Raw genomic sequence first — 16,003 nt, 5'->3', positions numbered from 1 at the left:
TACATTTAGTACAGTGCGTCCTGCTCACAGTGTTCAGCTAGATCCGTTCCTGTTATCTTCCTACTGACAGGCAGGCTTGTCTGGTTACAGTATATAAAGCTACCTGAAGAAAATTACAGGTGTTCTATCCCAGCTTAGTGCAGCTACAGGCCATTAGTATGTCTGGAAGGCCAAGAAGGAGAGGCAGACAGTCACAAGCCAATAAGAGAGGGCAAGCAGGCTCTGTGTCTAGTGCTGGTCGTGGAGACGGTGCATCCTCATCAGCACGTGGCCTTGGGACACGCTTGGCCTTTTTTTCGGCAGCTGGCCGTGTTGAGCCGCAACATGCGGAAGACTTGGTCAAGTGGATGACCAAGCCGTCCTCATCCTCCTCATCCTCTCTCACCCATGCCCAGGGTGCTTTGTCTGGCAAAGCAGCGGCCTCTTCCCTCAGCTCAATGTCATCAGTGACTCCTTCCCTAGCTCCACCATGTCCTCATGAGGATTCCCTCGAACTGTTTGACCACAGTGTTGGGTACATGCTCCAGGAGGATGCCCAGCGTTTGGAAGGCTCTGATGACGATACTGAGCTCGATGAAGGCAGTAACATGAGCACGGACAGAGGGGGTGCCCAAGAAGGACAGCAATCTGGCAGTCATGCTCCCCCTGCTGCAACATACTGCCAGGTTTGCTCCAGTGATGAGGAGGGAGGGGATGATGAGGTCACTGACTCAACGTGGGTGCCTGATAGGAGAGAGGAGGAGGAGGAGGAGGAGGAGGAGGCGGCGGCACATCACCAACGAGGCAGGATGCCCTCCAGGGGCCAGCCTAAGGGCAGCACATTGACTGCATCACACCCCAAAGCTCCACATGTGCAGGGCGCTGCAGTCTCTGCGCGTTATTCAAAAAGTTCTTTGGTGTGGGCCTTTTTTGAGACGAGTGCATCAGATCGCACCGCTGCTATTTGCAACATATGTCTCAAGCGTATCTCGCGTGGCCAAAACATCTCCCGCTTGGGTACCACATGCTTGACCAGACATATGTTGACCTGCCATGCAGTTCGTTGGCAAGCGTATCTAAAAGACCCACACCAAAGAACAAAGAGGATCTCTCCTTGCTCCTCATCAGCTGAGATTTCCAACCCCACTAGACCTTCAGTCCTCTCTGAGACCTGCAGTGAGAGGAATGAAGGTGTAGAATTAGGTGTGTCACAGCCAAGTACTTGTGGGCAATCTGCTTTTGGTACACCGACGTCAGATTGTACCAGGCAAATTTCCCTGCCCCAGCTGCTGCACCGCCGAAAGAAGTTTGCTCCCAGCCATCCACATGCCCAGCAGTTGAATGCTAGCTTGGCAAAATTGCTAGCACTTCAACTGCTGCCTTTTCAGTTGGTAGACTCTGCCCCCTTCCGTGAGTTTGTGGAATGTGCGGTTCCTCAGTGGCAGGTACCCAAACGCCACTTTTTCTCACGGAAGGCGATTCCGGCTCTCCCGGCATGTGGAAGGCAATGTCCATGCCTCGCTGGACAGGGCGGTCAGCAGTAAGGTGCATATTACCGCTGACTCATGGTCCAGCAGGCATGGACAGGGACGTTACCTAAGTTTCACGGCGCATTGGGTGACTCTGCTGGCAGCTGGGAAGGATGCAGGACAAGGTGCAGTAGTGTTGGAGGTTGTTCCGCCACCACGCCTCCAAAATGCTGATTGTGACACACCTCTCTCCTCCACCCCCTCCTCTTCTTCTTCCTCCATGGCCTCTTCCTCGGAACCAGCGGTGCTCCGTAGGCGTTCAAGGGGCTACGCAAGTACGCAGGCCAAAAGATGCCATGCGGTGCTTGAGCTGGTGTGCTTGGGGGACAGGAGCCACACTGGGGCAGAGGTTCTGTCAGCTCTGCAGGGGCAGGTTCAGAGGTGGTTGACGCCACGCCAACTTAAGGCAGGAATGGTGGTTTGCGACAATGGCACCAACCTCCTCTCTGCCCTCCGACAGGGACAAATGACCCATGTGCCCTGTTTGGCTCACGTCCTTAACTTGGTGGTGCAGCGGTTCTTGGGCAGGTACCCGGGCTTACAGGATGTCCTGAGGCAGGCCAGGAAAGTCTGTGTACATTTCCGCCGGTCATATAATGCCAGTGCTCGGCTGACGGACCTCCAAAAGGAGTTTAACCTGCCCAAGAACCGCCTAATCTGTGACATGCCCACCAGGTGGAACTCAACGTTGGCCATGCTGCAGCGGCTGCACACGCAGCAGAGGGCCATCAATGAGTACCTGTGCGACTATGGCACCAGGACAGGGTCAGGGGAGCTTGGTTTTTTTTCCCCACGCCAGTGGGCCATGATCAGGGATGCATGCACTGTCCTGTCACCATTCGAGGAGGCCACGAGGATGGTGAGCAGTGACAGTGCATGCATCAGTGACACTGTCCCCCTTGTCCACCTGTTGGAGCACACGCTGCGTGGAATAATGGACAGGGCACTTGAGGCAGAACAGAGGCAGGAAGAGGAGGACTTCCTTAGCTCTCAAGGCCCCCTTTATCCAGACAGTGTTCCTGCGTGCCCGCCGATCACACAGGAAGAGGACGAGGAGGAGGAGGAGGAAGATTGTGTCAGTATGGAGGTGGAGCCTGGCACTCAGCATCAGCAGCAGTCTTTAAGGGATCAGTCCCAAGGAACACATGGACTTGTACGTGGCTGGGAGGAGGTGGCTGCGGACGTTGTTGTCCTTAGTGACCCAGAGGACTCCGGACCGAATGCCTCAGCAAACCTACGCTGCATGGCCTCCCTGATCCTGCAAAGCCTGCGTAAGGATCCTCGTATTCGTGGTATCAAGGAGAAGGACCAATACTGGCTGGCAACCCTCCTTGATCCACGTTACAAGGGTAAGGTTGCGGACCTTATCTTGCCATCGCAGAGGGAGCAGAGGATGAAACATCTTCGGGAGGCCTTGCAGAAAGGTCTGTGCAACACGTTCCCAGAGACTGGGAGGTTACAAACTCCTGTTTCTGGACAACGTGTTGCTGAGGCTTCGGTCAGTCAAAGAAGGAGCGGTGGAGAAGGTGGCCGTCTGACCGATGCGTTCAGACAATTTTTTGGTCCGCAGCCCCAAGGTATGATCGGTTCCAGCAACCATCGCCAGCGTCTGTTTTACATGGTGCAGGAATACCTAGGGGCAAGATCAGACTTGGACACCTTTCCCACCGAAAATCCTCTGGGTTACTGGGTCTTGAGGATGGATCACTGGCCAGAGCTTGCACAGTATGCAATTGAGCTACTGGCCTGTCCTGCATCCAGCGTTCTTTCGGAACGCACATTCAGTGCTGCTGGAGGCGTGGTAACCGATCACAGGGTGCGTCTGTCCACCGACTCGGTCGATCGGCTGACCTTCATAAAAATGAATGAGTCTTGGATCACCACCAGCTACCAAGCACCTGATGCTGATGTAACCGAATAATTTTTTTTGAAATCTCAGATCCCTTCAAAGACTGCCTATGCTGATGCTGAGTGACTATCCCTGAGTAATTATCCTCTTCCTCCTCAATCATCACGCTGATAGCTTGTAAGAACATTTTTGGTTCTGGGCGCCACCACCAGTGCCTAAGGCACAATTTTTCAGCCCCTGTTTAACAGGGGCGTGTAATTACAACTTTTGATGTAATACTTTGCAGCAGGGCTCGTTCCTGCATTCCAACTAGAGTGTCTGTGAGGGGTTGCAGTGTTGTGGCACCAGCACCAGTGCCTAAGGCCCAATTTTTCTGCCCCTGTCTAACAGGGGCGTGTAATTACAATTTTTGATGCAATACTTTGCAGCAGGGCTCGTTCCTGCGTTCCAACTAGAGTGTCTGTGAGGGGTTGCAGTGTTGTGGCACCAGCACCAGTGCCTAAGGCTCAATTTTTCTGCCCCTGTCTAACAGGGGCGTGTAATTACAATTTTTGATGCAATACTTTGCAGCAGGGCTCGTTCCTGCGTTCCAACTAGAGTGTCTGTGAGAGGTTGCAGTGTTGTGGCACCAGCACCAGTGCCTAAGGCCCAATTTTTCTGCCCCTGTCTAACAGGGGCGTGTAATTACAATTTTTGAAGCAATACTTTGCAGCAGGGCTCGTTCCTGCGTTCCAACTAGAGTGTCTGTGAGGGGTTGCAGTGTTGTGGCACCAGCACCAGTGCCTAAGGCCTAATTTTTCAGCTCCTGTTCAACAGGGGCATGTAATTACAATTCTTGATCTAATATTTCACAGCAGGGCCCTGTGAGGGCTTACAGTGTTGTGGCCACAGCAACACCTAAGGCCCAAATTTCTGCTGAGTATATAGGGCAGGACCCTACTTTCAAACATCTAACTTACAAACGACTCCTACTTGCAAACGGAAGGAGACAACAGGAAGTGAGATGAAATCTACCCCTAGGAAGGGAGTTAATATGGGAAAACAATTTCTCCTTTCCACTGATGCTTTCCAATCCTTGTTCCACAAAAAAACCCAAATTTTCAAAAAACATTTTTCATTGGGACAAAAAAGTGAGGTGAAATCTTCTGAAGAGGAGGAAAGACAGCAAAACAAATGTCACAGGGGTGATAACCCTTCCCTATGTTTTCCAAAAAGCTTAGAAAAGATTTTTTGGCTGGAGCTAAACACGTTAAAAATGTTCAAAATTACAAACAGATTCTACTTAACAACAAACCTACAGTCCCTGTCTTGTTTGCACCGCCTGTATACTGCTGTTCAGAGTATATAGGGCCTGGTGGCCCCACACCTTTCCTTATTTTAATTTGGGTGCGGGGTTCCCCTTAATATCCATACAAGACCCAAAGGGCCTGGTAATGGACTGGGGGGTACCCATGCCGTTTGTCTCACTGATTTTCATCCATATTGCCATGACCCGACATGACATTAAACCCGCAAGCAGTTTTAAATGAGATTTTTTCCTTTAAAAATGACATTTGGTGCAGGGACTGTTCTAAACATGGGAAACACGCGTCACTTTACAGGCATACTATAGACACCCCCCAGGTACGATATTTAAAGGAATATTTCACTTTTTTTTTTTTTTACTTTAAGCATCATTAAAATCACTGCTCCCGAAAAAACGGCCGTTTTTAAAAGTTTTTTTTTGCATTGATACATGTCCCCTGGGGTAGGACCCGGGTCCCCAAACCCTTTTTAGGACAATACCATGCAAATTAGCCTTTAAAATGAGCACTTTTGATTTCGAACGTTCGAGTCCCATAGACGTCAATGGGGTTCTAATGTTCGTGCGAACTTTCGGTCCGTTCGCGGGTTCTGGTGCGAACCGAACCGGGGGGTGTTCGGCTCATCCCTAGTGGGGACCAAAAGGCACTGATAGAGAGCAGGCGGACTTCAAGAAAGTGTAGGTTGACATTGTGTAATAATAGCTACAGCAGTCCAAGATATTTCTGTGAAAAATAATGTGCTTAAATAAACAGAAGGAATGTATGATAATAGAAGTCACTCAGGTATAGCCGGATGGCTGCTGAGTAAGTTTACAAAAGAAAGAAAGGTGTGTGTGTAGTGTGTTGGCGTGGCTCACAACTCACATAAGTGAAGAAGGAAGAAAAAAAAATGTATAATAAAAAAATAAATATTAGTTGCTAGGACACGGCGCGACTCTTTAACCATGTGATCAGCTGTGTCCAATCACAGTCCATTCTTCAAATTTATATACCATAGATTGTAAACTCTATAACTTTCAGAAAGAGTAAATAATATACACTGATTTGGGTTATTTATACCAAAGACCTGTGGCGGAATACATTTTGGCCTAAATTTATGAAGAAAGATTATTTATTTGCAAAATTTTATAACCAAAAAAACACTTTTTTCAAACTTTTTGATAATATTTTAGTTTATTTAGCAAACAAAATAAAAAACCCAGTGGTGATTAAATACCACCAAAAGAAAGCTGTATCTGTCTCAAAAAATAATAAAAAAATGTATTTGGGTACAGTGTTGCATGACTGAGTAATTGTAATTTAAAACGTGACAGTGCAGAAATCTGAAAATTGGCCTGCGCAGGAAGGAGGTGAAAGTGTCCGGTATCGAAGTGGTTAAATACAGTCATGTAGTAGGTAGAACATGGTTATAGCGTGGTCTTTATTTTATTTATATACTTGCATTATATCCCTTTCTTGTTGCAGCTTAATAAAAAACACAATGCACAGTGATTAAAACACACACACATATACAGTGGGGATGGAAAGTATTCAGACCCCCTTACATTTTTCACTCTTTGTTGCAGCCATTTGCTAAAATCATTTAAGTTCATTTTTTTCCTCATTAATGTACACACAGCACCCCATGTTGACAGAATTGCTCATCACCTGTCCAATACAGTCCCAACAGTGAAGCATGTTGGTGGCAGCATCATGCTGTGGGGGTGTTTTTCAGCTGCAGGGACAGGATGACTGGTTGCAATCGAGGGAAAGATGAATGCAGCCAAGTACAGGGATATCCTGGATGAAAACCTTCTCCAGAGTGCTCAGGACCTCAGACTGGGCCGAAGGTTTACCTTCCAACAAGACAATGACCCTAAGCACACAGCTAAAATACTGAAGGAGTGGCTTCACAACAACTCTGTGACTGTTCTTGAATGGCCCAGCCAGAGCCCTGACTTAAACCCAATTGAGCATCTCTGGAGAGACCTAAACCTGACAGAACTGGAGAGGATCTGCAAGGAGGAATGGCAGAGGATCCCCAAATCCAGGTGTGAAAAACTTGTTGCATCTTTTCCAAAAAGACTCATGGCTGTATTAGATCAAAAATGTGCTTCTACTAAATACTGAGCAAAGGGTCTGAATACTTAAAACCATGTGATATTTCCGTTTTTCTTTTTTAATAAATCTGCAAAAATGTCAACAATTCTGTGTTTTTCTGTATATATGGGGTACTGTGTGTACATTAATGAGGAAAAAAAATGAACTTAAATGATTTTAGCAAATGGCTGCAATATAACAAAGAGTGAAAAATTTAAGGGGGTCTGAATACTTTCCGTCCCCACTGTATATATATATATATATAAATATATATATATATATATATATATATATATATATATATATATATATATAATAGTAGAGGAAACATAACAATGTTTAGGATAACATAGTATCTCACCCAGACTAGCAGCTGTGTCATCACCACATTAGGCAGCTCACAGGCCACATGAAGAGCGGTGCGCCTGTCCCGGTCTCCGGTGGGGCTATTGATCTGTTCCTTATTACTGTATGCCAGCAGAAGTAAGACATTGGGCAGATTCTTTTCTTGAACTGATTTGAAGAGCTGTTTGGCAAGTGGCACCCCTGGGCTTTTTAAAGGAGCCAAAAATAAACGCTGCTCGTACTTTGCTCGGATCCATGATTCTCTCTCTTCCCTGTGTACAAAATAAAGACACAAAACAATAAATTCTGTATCTTCACATATATACATGTCACACTCCAAATTGTATTTTGGTGTTATGACCCAACCTAAAACGCTCTGAAAAGTGACAATTGAAATCTATTAGACCCCTTTCACACTGGGGCGCTTTTCAGGCATTTTAGCGCTAAAAATAGCACCTGAAAAGCACTTATCAAGCCACCCCAGTGTGAAAGCCCAAGTGCTTTCACACTGGGCCAGTGCACTTGCAGGATGGGAAAAAAGAGTCCTGCAAGCAGCATCTTTGGGGAGGTGCGGGAGCAGTGTATACACCGCTCCCAAAACGCCCTGTCCATTGAAATGAATGGGCAGTGCTGTCGAAGCACCTGCAAAGTGCTTCGGCAGCGCCGCAACACAGGCACTTTTAACCCTTTTCTCGGCCGCTAGCGGGGGTTAAAAGTGCCCCGCTAGCGGCCGAAAAGCGCCGCTATAACAGCGGTAAAGCGCTGCTAAAACTAGCAGCGCTTTACCGCTAATGCCGGCACCGTCCCAGTGTGAAAGGGGTCATAGGGTAGTATAAGTTTGATTATGTTAATATGATTGCCAAGTCTCCCACATCTGAGGGGATGTATTTCAACCGCTATCATTAAATTATAAAAGACTCACATTTTATATGAGATTTTGAACCTTGTAGTTGGAAGGGCTTGAGCCAGAACAACCTGCGGAAGGGACTGAACACTGAAATCTTATATTTGGTGAGATTATTTGTAACACACAGTTTTTATGCATATGATGAATATACAGTATATATATATATATATATATATATATATATATATATATATATATATATTACCAAAAGTATTGCGACACCTGCCTTTACATGCACTTGAACTTTAATGGCATCCAGTCTTCGTCAATGGGTTCAATATTGAGTTTGCCCACCCTTTGCAGCTATAACAGCTTCAATTCTTCCGGGAAGGCTGTCCACAAGGTTTAGGAGTGTGTCTATGGGAATGTTTGACCATTCTTCCAGAAGCACATTTGTGAGGTCAGGCACTGATGTGGGCGAGAAGGCCTGGCTCATGGTCTGTGCTCTAATTCATTCCAAAGGTGTTCTATCGGGTTGAGGTAAGGACTCTGTGCAGGTCAGTCATGTTCCTCCACCCCAAACTCTCTCATCCATGTCTTTATGGACCTTGCTTTGTGCACTGGTCCAAATCATTTCATGGAGGGGGGATTATGGTGTGGGGTTGTTTTTCAGGGGTAGGGGTTGACCCCCTAGTTCCAGTCAATGGAACTTTTAAGGCGTCAGCATACCAAGACATTTTGAACAATTTCATGCTTCCAACTTTGTAGGAACAGTTTGGGGATGGCCCCTTCCTGTTCCAACATGACTGCACACCAATGTAGTATCTCTTTCAATCAATCAGTAGGAGTTTCAGGTCATTGAGCATGCTGGGAGAGAGTATATATTTTGGGAAAGTCAGGTGATCAAGGTCCTCCCACCCAGACATTGGTCTGATGTGGATGTGCAAGGAACAGCTGCATTGGGACCTGGAGTCAAGCCCTGGCTATGTGCTCGAGGCTCTGCCAGAGAGAGAGCCTTTTGTTGCCTGGAGGCATGAGGAGAAGGATGGAGTTCTGAGATGAAGTACCAGAGGTTACCCTTCATGAGCCAGGGACTGTGTACAGATTGGGAACGCATCAAGAGGGACCCATCTACAGAAACCCTGCAGGTCGTTGTGAGTTTTTGGTTGCTATAGGAGACAGCTGTTGCTGTGTACCTGGCTGTTTTGTTTTCTTTACTGCATCTTTACCATCTTTACTGCAACCATCCACACCCACCATGCCTAAGAACCAGCACCCTGAGGTGAAATATCAGCCCTCCCCGATGCTGGGGGTCAGGAGGGGGTGCTAGATATGGTAATCCTATCAAGAATATTATTTTAACGGGCTCCCTCGTAACATGCAGTCAGTTCTGCTTCACTAAAATCCCAATCAATGTTATAAACCCTACCTATTTTCCCCTTCTGGACTACAGAACATCTCCCCTTATGTTATGGGGATGAGAACAGTGAAGGTGTTCTTTAGCCTAGAAAAGACAATTGGGCAGGGCTGACAACATTGTTTGGAGTTTGGGTACAGCGTAGTCACTGATCTGTCTGCTCAAACAGAAAGTTAGGTGCTCACTGTATATTTTCAACTAGGATTTTTCAATACATATTTTTATGTGCTTGCAGTCTTTTTAAATAGTTTGTACACACATACAGTATCTCACAAAAGTGAGTACACCCCTCACATTTTTGTAAATATTTTGTTATATCTTTTCAAGTGACAACACTGAGGAAATTACACTTTGCTAAAATGTAAATTTGTGAGTGCTTGTATACAGCTTGTATAACAGTGTAAATTTGCTGTCCCCTCAAAATAACTCAACGCACAGCCAATAATGTCTAAACCGCTGGCAACATAAGCGAGTACACCCCTAAGTGAAAATGTCCAAATTGGGCCCAATTAGCCATTTTCCCTCCCTGGTGTCATTTGACTCCTTAGTGTTACAAGGTCTCAGGTGTGAATGGGGAGCAGGTGTGTTAAATCTGGTGTTATCACTCTCACTCTCTCATACTGATCACTGGAAGTTCAACATGGCACCTCATGGCAAAGAACTCTCTGAGGATCTGAAATATAAGAATTGTTGCTCTACATAAAGATGGCCCAGGCTATAAGAAGATTGCCAAGACTCTGAAACAGTTTGCTGAAGACAAGCAGACTAAGGACATGGATTACTGGAACCATGTCCTGTGGTCTGATGAGATAAACGTATTTGGTTCAGATGGTGTCAAGCGTGTGTGGCAGCAACCAGGTGAGGAGTACAAAGACAAGTGTGTCTTGCCTACACTCAAGCATGGTGGTGGGAGTGTCATGGTCTGGGGCTGCATGAGTGCTGCCGGCACTGGGGAGCTACAGTTCATTGAGGGAACCATGAATGTCAACATGTGCTGTGACATACTGAAGCAGAGCATGATCCCCTCCTTTTGAAGACTGGGCCACAGGGCAGTATTCCAGCATGATAACGACCCCAAACACACCTCCAAAAGACCACTGCCTTGCTAAAGAAGCTGAGGGTAAATGTGCTGGACTGGCCAAGCATGTCTCCAGACCTAAACCCTACTGAGCATCTGTGGGACATCCTCAAACGGAAGGTGGAGGAGCGCAAGGTCTCTAACATCCACCAGCTTCCTGATGTCGTCATGGAGGAGTGGAAGGGGATTCCAGAGGCAACCTGTGAAGCTCTGGTGAACTACATGCCCAAGAGGGTTAAGGCAGTACTGGGAAATAATGGTGGACCCACAAAATATTGACACTTTGGGCAAATTTGGACATTTTCACTTAGGGGTGTACTCACTTTTTTTGCCAGCGATTTAGACATTAATGGCTGTGTGTTGAGTTATTTTGAGGGGACAGCAAATTTACACTGTTATACAAACTGTACACTCACTACTTTACATTGTAGCAAAGTGTTATTCCTTCAGTGTTGTCACATGAAAAGATATAATAAAGTATTTACAAAAATGTGAGGGTTGTGAGATACTGTATGTATTAACTAGAGGTAGTTACATTTCTTGAATTTCTTTTATATGGCTATTTCTTTTATATGGCTATTATATGGAGAAAACATTTTAATTTATACCTATTTATGACAACTGAACACATTGTACAAATCACTTAAAAAGAAAAGTTCAAACAAAAATATGCTTAGAAAAGATTGAATTTTTATCGCAGTTTTATTAATTCTCCAATATTTTACATTCTTCATGGGGACTGGCAACACTTTAAAGCTTGTTTAGGATTGGATATTGTTTATGTCTTCAACATAATGATTTACTAAAGTATTTACTTCCACTAAAAGGTTAAGAAACACAGACAAAATTACCACAGAATCAGAAGAATAAGTAGCATAAATTTTCTAAATGAAAAAATGCATTACCTGGAAGAGTCAGGATGTGGCTTAGTCCGACCTTGAGTTGTCATCTCCCAGATGCTGTTAGCCATTTCATTGCCAATATATGTCAGGACCAGAGTCAGCTCAAGGGGCCAGTCATCAAGATCCAAGGAGCGCACTCGAGACAAATGTGTTCCAAGATTCCGATGGATTCCTGAGCATTCAATGCAGATCAGGGCACCCAGATTCAAGCTGGCCCAAGTAGGATCTAGTGGACAAAGAATGTTATAGAAAAGATACCACTACATTGTACCTCTAACTTTTTTTCATTGCTTTCCCATAAATTTTTTACGTAACTGAACTAGAAAATTTGGTCAATAGGCAGACATGAACACGAACTCAAGGTTAAGCTTTAGCATGGAGGTACAGAGCTCAGGTCCACTGGCTGGCAACTAGGAAAGATCAAAGCAGGCAAAATTTGGCTTGCAAGAAGTTCAGAGAACCCAGCAGGAGGTCCATGAACCCCGAAAATTTTTCTGGCCTTTTTCAAGGTCAACTTGCAAGATTTGTTAAAAAGGGCAGGACATGTACCAATGCAAAATAAAATTTTATAAATACTGTATTCTTTTCCCTCCCCATCTCCTTTGTTTCCCCTTCTCTTTTGTTTAATTCCTTTTCCACCCTTCTTTCTCCTACCCCACTTCCCCTTCTTGTTGGGCTGCTCTCTTGTTAGGAGCTCCATTGGTAGTTATGACCATGTGTTGTCTTATCTGTCTTCTCTATGGTATACTATTGCTGTTTAGACCTGAAAGTTTAGTGCGTCTCTACAACCATGTCTACTTTGTGATCGTCTGTGTACCTATATTGGATTGTTTAGTTATACTTTTATATTTTTGTGCCTCATGGAACTGTGTTCTGTTCTGTATAATTCTGTTAAAAAAAATACCATTTGGCAGGGAGAGGGGCTTTTAATGTGGCTTACACAAATGCCACTTTATTACCCTCATATGTCTTTAAATGGGTGGGCACGGTGTTCTGGAGTACAGTTTTAAAAACCTCACACACCCAGTGACCACACAGTGCCTATGATCTTACTATCATTACCCAATCAGAGTACTGTTTACATTTGCCATTCTACATTGGCCATCACAGCGATCACAAATATAAACATTACCATAGCATCTGTCTGGCTTTTAATTGCTGTTAAAGCACTAGCTTATATGAAAAATATACATTTCTCATATTTCACATATTATATCACTAATAGTACTCAAAGCAATCCAAACTTTAGAACTACAGCAGGGATTTTTGTAGCCTCCAAAATGTGTTGGTTTTCTTTACTGACTGCTAGGTCAAATAAAGACCATACTGGACACTTAATAGTGGGTTGGTGATTCCATCATTTCTTATCGTCGAGGAATTCTACATGGACCACATGTATGTATGGGGAGCTTCCAGCTAAACCTATGAACTAAACTTAGAAACAAGTACTAGTACATATCCCCACCAAACCCTATACCCAAAAGCCCACTTTTTACGATTGCCGCACCTTTTACTATTGTTGTTCACATTAACAGAGCTTTACTTGCATTTCCTGTCCCAAGAGGTGCAACAGGAATTAACTGAAATCACATCTGTGACAGTTGTCAGCAGAACAAGCTTCCTAATTGGTAGATATCCCTTCTACTTCTCTTCAGGCATCCACTGTAAAATTATGGATTTTGGGGATTGCTGACAATGCCCTCAGAACAAAAAGCAAGGTTAGACACAACAGTTATGCTTTAGGAAGACACATTCATACAATCAGAAATTAGTTCAATTTTAAGGCAGTAAAGACTTAATGTAAAGAATTGTAAACAATTTAAAATATATGGCATTTGAAACACTTCCAACATTTCAAATTTTATGGATGAATAGGATTTTTTTGGGCTAATTTTCCATGCTGTTGGTCAAGTCCAGTAGAGTAGTGGATTATCAATATTTTAGGTTAAGAAACTACCAGAAGAAGAAAAAGGAAAAAAAGGGGAGAGCATTGTGGAAATTGTGGATGCCAGATTTCCCAGCTGGCTCAATATCATAAATATTTACAAATGTATGAAGAAGATTGTGCTTATAAAAATATGTAGCGCTGGTAGATTTTTAATCTACCACTTATGTGTAAATTTAGTGGGTCATCTGTTCTGTACATAGTTCAGATTTAATCTATGGCTAAATTAGCTTCTGTTCCAGCCTTGGTTGTGTTGCGTGCAGTTCCACTCCGTTGCCTGTAGATGTCGGTGTCACTACAGACCGGAGCTGGAAAGCAACAGACTGAGGTGTATTAAGTGCTCTTCTTTCCCAGAAGTAACTCGGCAGAGGTTGTCCCCTGCGGTGCGTTCTGGGAAGAGGTTTTTAAGGGACAGACGCCATATTTCTTGGTCTCTTTCTTTCCACCTGCTGGCCCTCCTGGCTGACAGGTATGTGCTAAGAGTCCTACCTCGTGGTCCTCCGGGCCGGAGGACTGCGTTGCTGCAGCGTGTGGGTGGGACCAGAAGTCTGGGGCCTACTACTACTTCTGCAGAGATGGTCCTGTGCTGTCTGTCCTGCGGGAAGAAGCCGGACAATTGAGAAGAATCCAGGGGAGGACCCGTCTTGGAAGGATCATACAGAGCACTGGTCTGGAGAGGGGCCTGGTGACTCAATTGGAGGACGCAACTTAAGTCAACCTACCACATAGTACTGCCAGGTCGGCTTAAAGGTTCTGGTACTGTGTTGCTGTTCATCTAAAACTACTACGTCCTGTGGCAGAAGATCGTGCAGTTACTTTATTCTTCTGTGGCAGAGACTTTTTTCTTGTTCGTGCTACGCTCCGGCTGCTAGGTCAGTGAGAGAGGCCTATGCGGGTGGGCAAAAGATTCAATCTTGGACTGAAGGAATACTCGTCCTTAAGAAATTCAAGTACTCAAAGATCAAAGACAGAAAAGGTATTTGAACTTCCCTCAAACTCCCTCTCTACCTCTTTCCTGCTACTTCTTTCGTTTATCTCCCATTAAAGCATTGGAAAAAGTACTAAAGTGACTGGTTCATACGTTGTGGATGCAAAGCTCGATATGGACTCTAGGTTCCTGATGTGGTGAAAATACAGGTAATGGGTGGCAGAAACAGCCCGATAAAAATCAGCAGCTCCACCGTGAGTTATTGCTACAAATATAACATACATTATCCATTGATCATTTTTAGTGTTGGTATTTTTCCATAATCAGGCAATGGACGGTTTGCTAGGAAGACATACAGTATGTGGCCAAACACTTTTTCCCGACGCCAATATGGCAGCATACATGTGATATAGCTCCGGCCCTATATCATAGTTACATAGTAGGTGAGGTTGAAAAAAGACACAAGTCCATCAAGTCCAACCTACGTGTGTGATTATGTATCAGTATTACATTACATATCCCTGTATGTTGCGGTCATTGAGGTGATTATCTAATAGTTTCTTGAAGCTATCAATGCTCCCCGCTGAGACCACCGCCTGTGGAAGGGAATTCCACATCCTTGCCGCTCTTACAGTAAAGAACCCTCTACGTAGTTTAATATTAAACCTCTTTTCTTCTAATTGTAATGAGTGGCCACGAGTCTTATTAAACTCTCTTCTGCGAAAAAGTTTTATCCCTATTGTGGGGTCACCAGTACAGTATTTGTAAATTGAAATCATATCCCCTCTCAAGCATCTCTTCTCCAGAGAGAATAAGTTCAGCGCTCGCAACCTTTCCTCATAACTAAGATCCTCCAGACCCTTTATTAGCTTTGTTGCCCTTCTTTGTACTCGCTCCATTTCCAGTACATCCCTCCTGAGGACTGGTGCCCAGAACTGGACAGCATACTCCAGGTGCGGCCGTACCAGAGTCTTGTAGAGCGGGAGAATTATCATTTTATCTCTGGAGTTGATCCCCCTTTTAATGCATGCCAATATTCTGTTTGCTTTATTAGCAGCAGCTTGGCACTGCATGCCATTGCTGAGCCTATCATCTACTAGGACCCCCAGGTCCTTTTCCATCCTAGATTCCCTCAGAGGTTCTCCCCCCAGTGTATAGATTGCATTCATATTTTTGCCACCCAAATGCATTATTTTACATTTTTCTACATTGAACCTCATTTGCCATGTAGTCGCCCACCCCATTAATTTGTTCAGGTCTTTTTGCAAGGTTTCCACATCCTGTGGAGAAGATATTGCCCTGCTTAGCTTAGTATCGTCTGCAAATACAGAGATTGAACTGTTTATCCCATCCTCTAGGTCGTTTATAAACAAATTAAATAAGATTGGTCCCAGCACAGAACCCTGGGGAACCCCACTACCCACCCCTGACCATTCTGAGTACTCCCCATTTATCACCACCCTCTGAACACGCCCTTGTAGCCAGTTTTCAATCCATGTACTCACCCTATGGTCCATGCCAACGGACCTTATTTTGTACAGTAAACGTTTATGGGGAACTGTGTCAAATGCTTTTGCAAAATCCAGATACACCACGTCTACGGGCCTTCCTTTATCTAGATGGCAACTCACCTCCTCATAGAAGGTTAATAGATTGGTTTGGCAAGAACGATTCTTCATGAATCCATGCTGATTACTGCTAATGATATTGTTCTTATTACTAAAATCTTGTATATAGTCCCTTATCATCCCCTCCAAGAGTTTACATACTATATCCACCCACAGGACCTGTTTAAATCTAT

At 44.6% G+C, this 16,003-nt stretch overlaps 1 protein-coding gene across 3 annotated transcripts in view; it reads right to left on the bottom strand.

The window, feature by feature from the left end:
• Positions 1-16,003, bottom strand: part of AGAP2 (ArfGAP with GTPase domain, ankyrin repeat and PH domain 2) — a 466,034-nt gene that overhangs the window by 19,465 nt on the left and 430,566 nt on the right. For all 3 annotated transcript variants that reach the window (XM_073613744.1, XM_073613742.1, XM_073613743.1), the window contains 2 exons: positions 11,333-11,555; positions 7,102-7,357 (listed from right to left, as the gene is read on the bottom strand). In XM_073613744.1, coding sequence (XP_073469845.1) covers positions 7,102-7,357; positions 11,333-11,555 — 479 coding nt within the window. The remainder of the gene's footprint in view (positions 1-7,101; positions 7,358-11,332; positions 11,556-16,003) is intronic.

This window comes from Aquarana catesbeiana, linkage group LG02 (assembly GCF_042186555.1).
Source record: "Aquarana catesbeiana isolate 2022-GZ linkage group LG02, ASM4218655v1, whole genome shotgun sequence".
Taxonomy (NCBI): Eukaryota; Metazoa; Chordata; class Amphibia; order Anura; family Ranidae; genus Aquarana; species Aquarana catesbeiana.
This window is presented reverse-complemented; position numbering and strand designations above follow the sequence as displayed.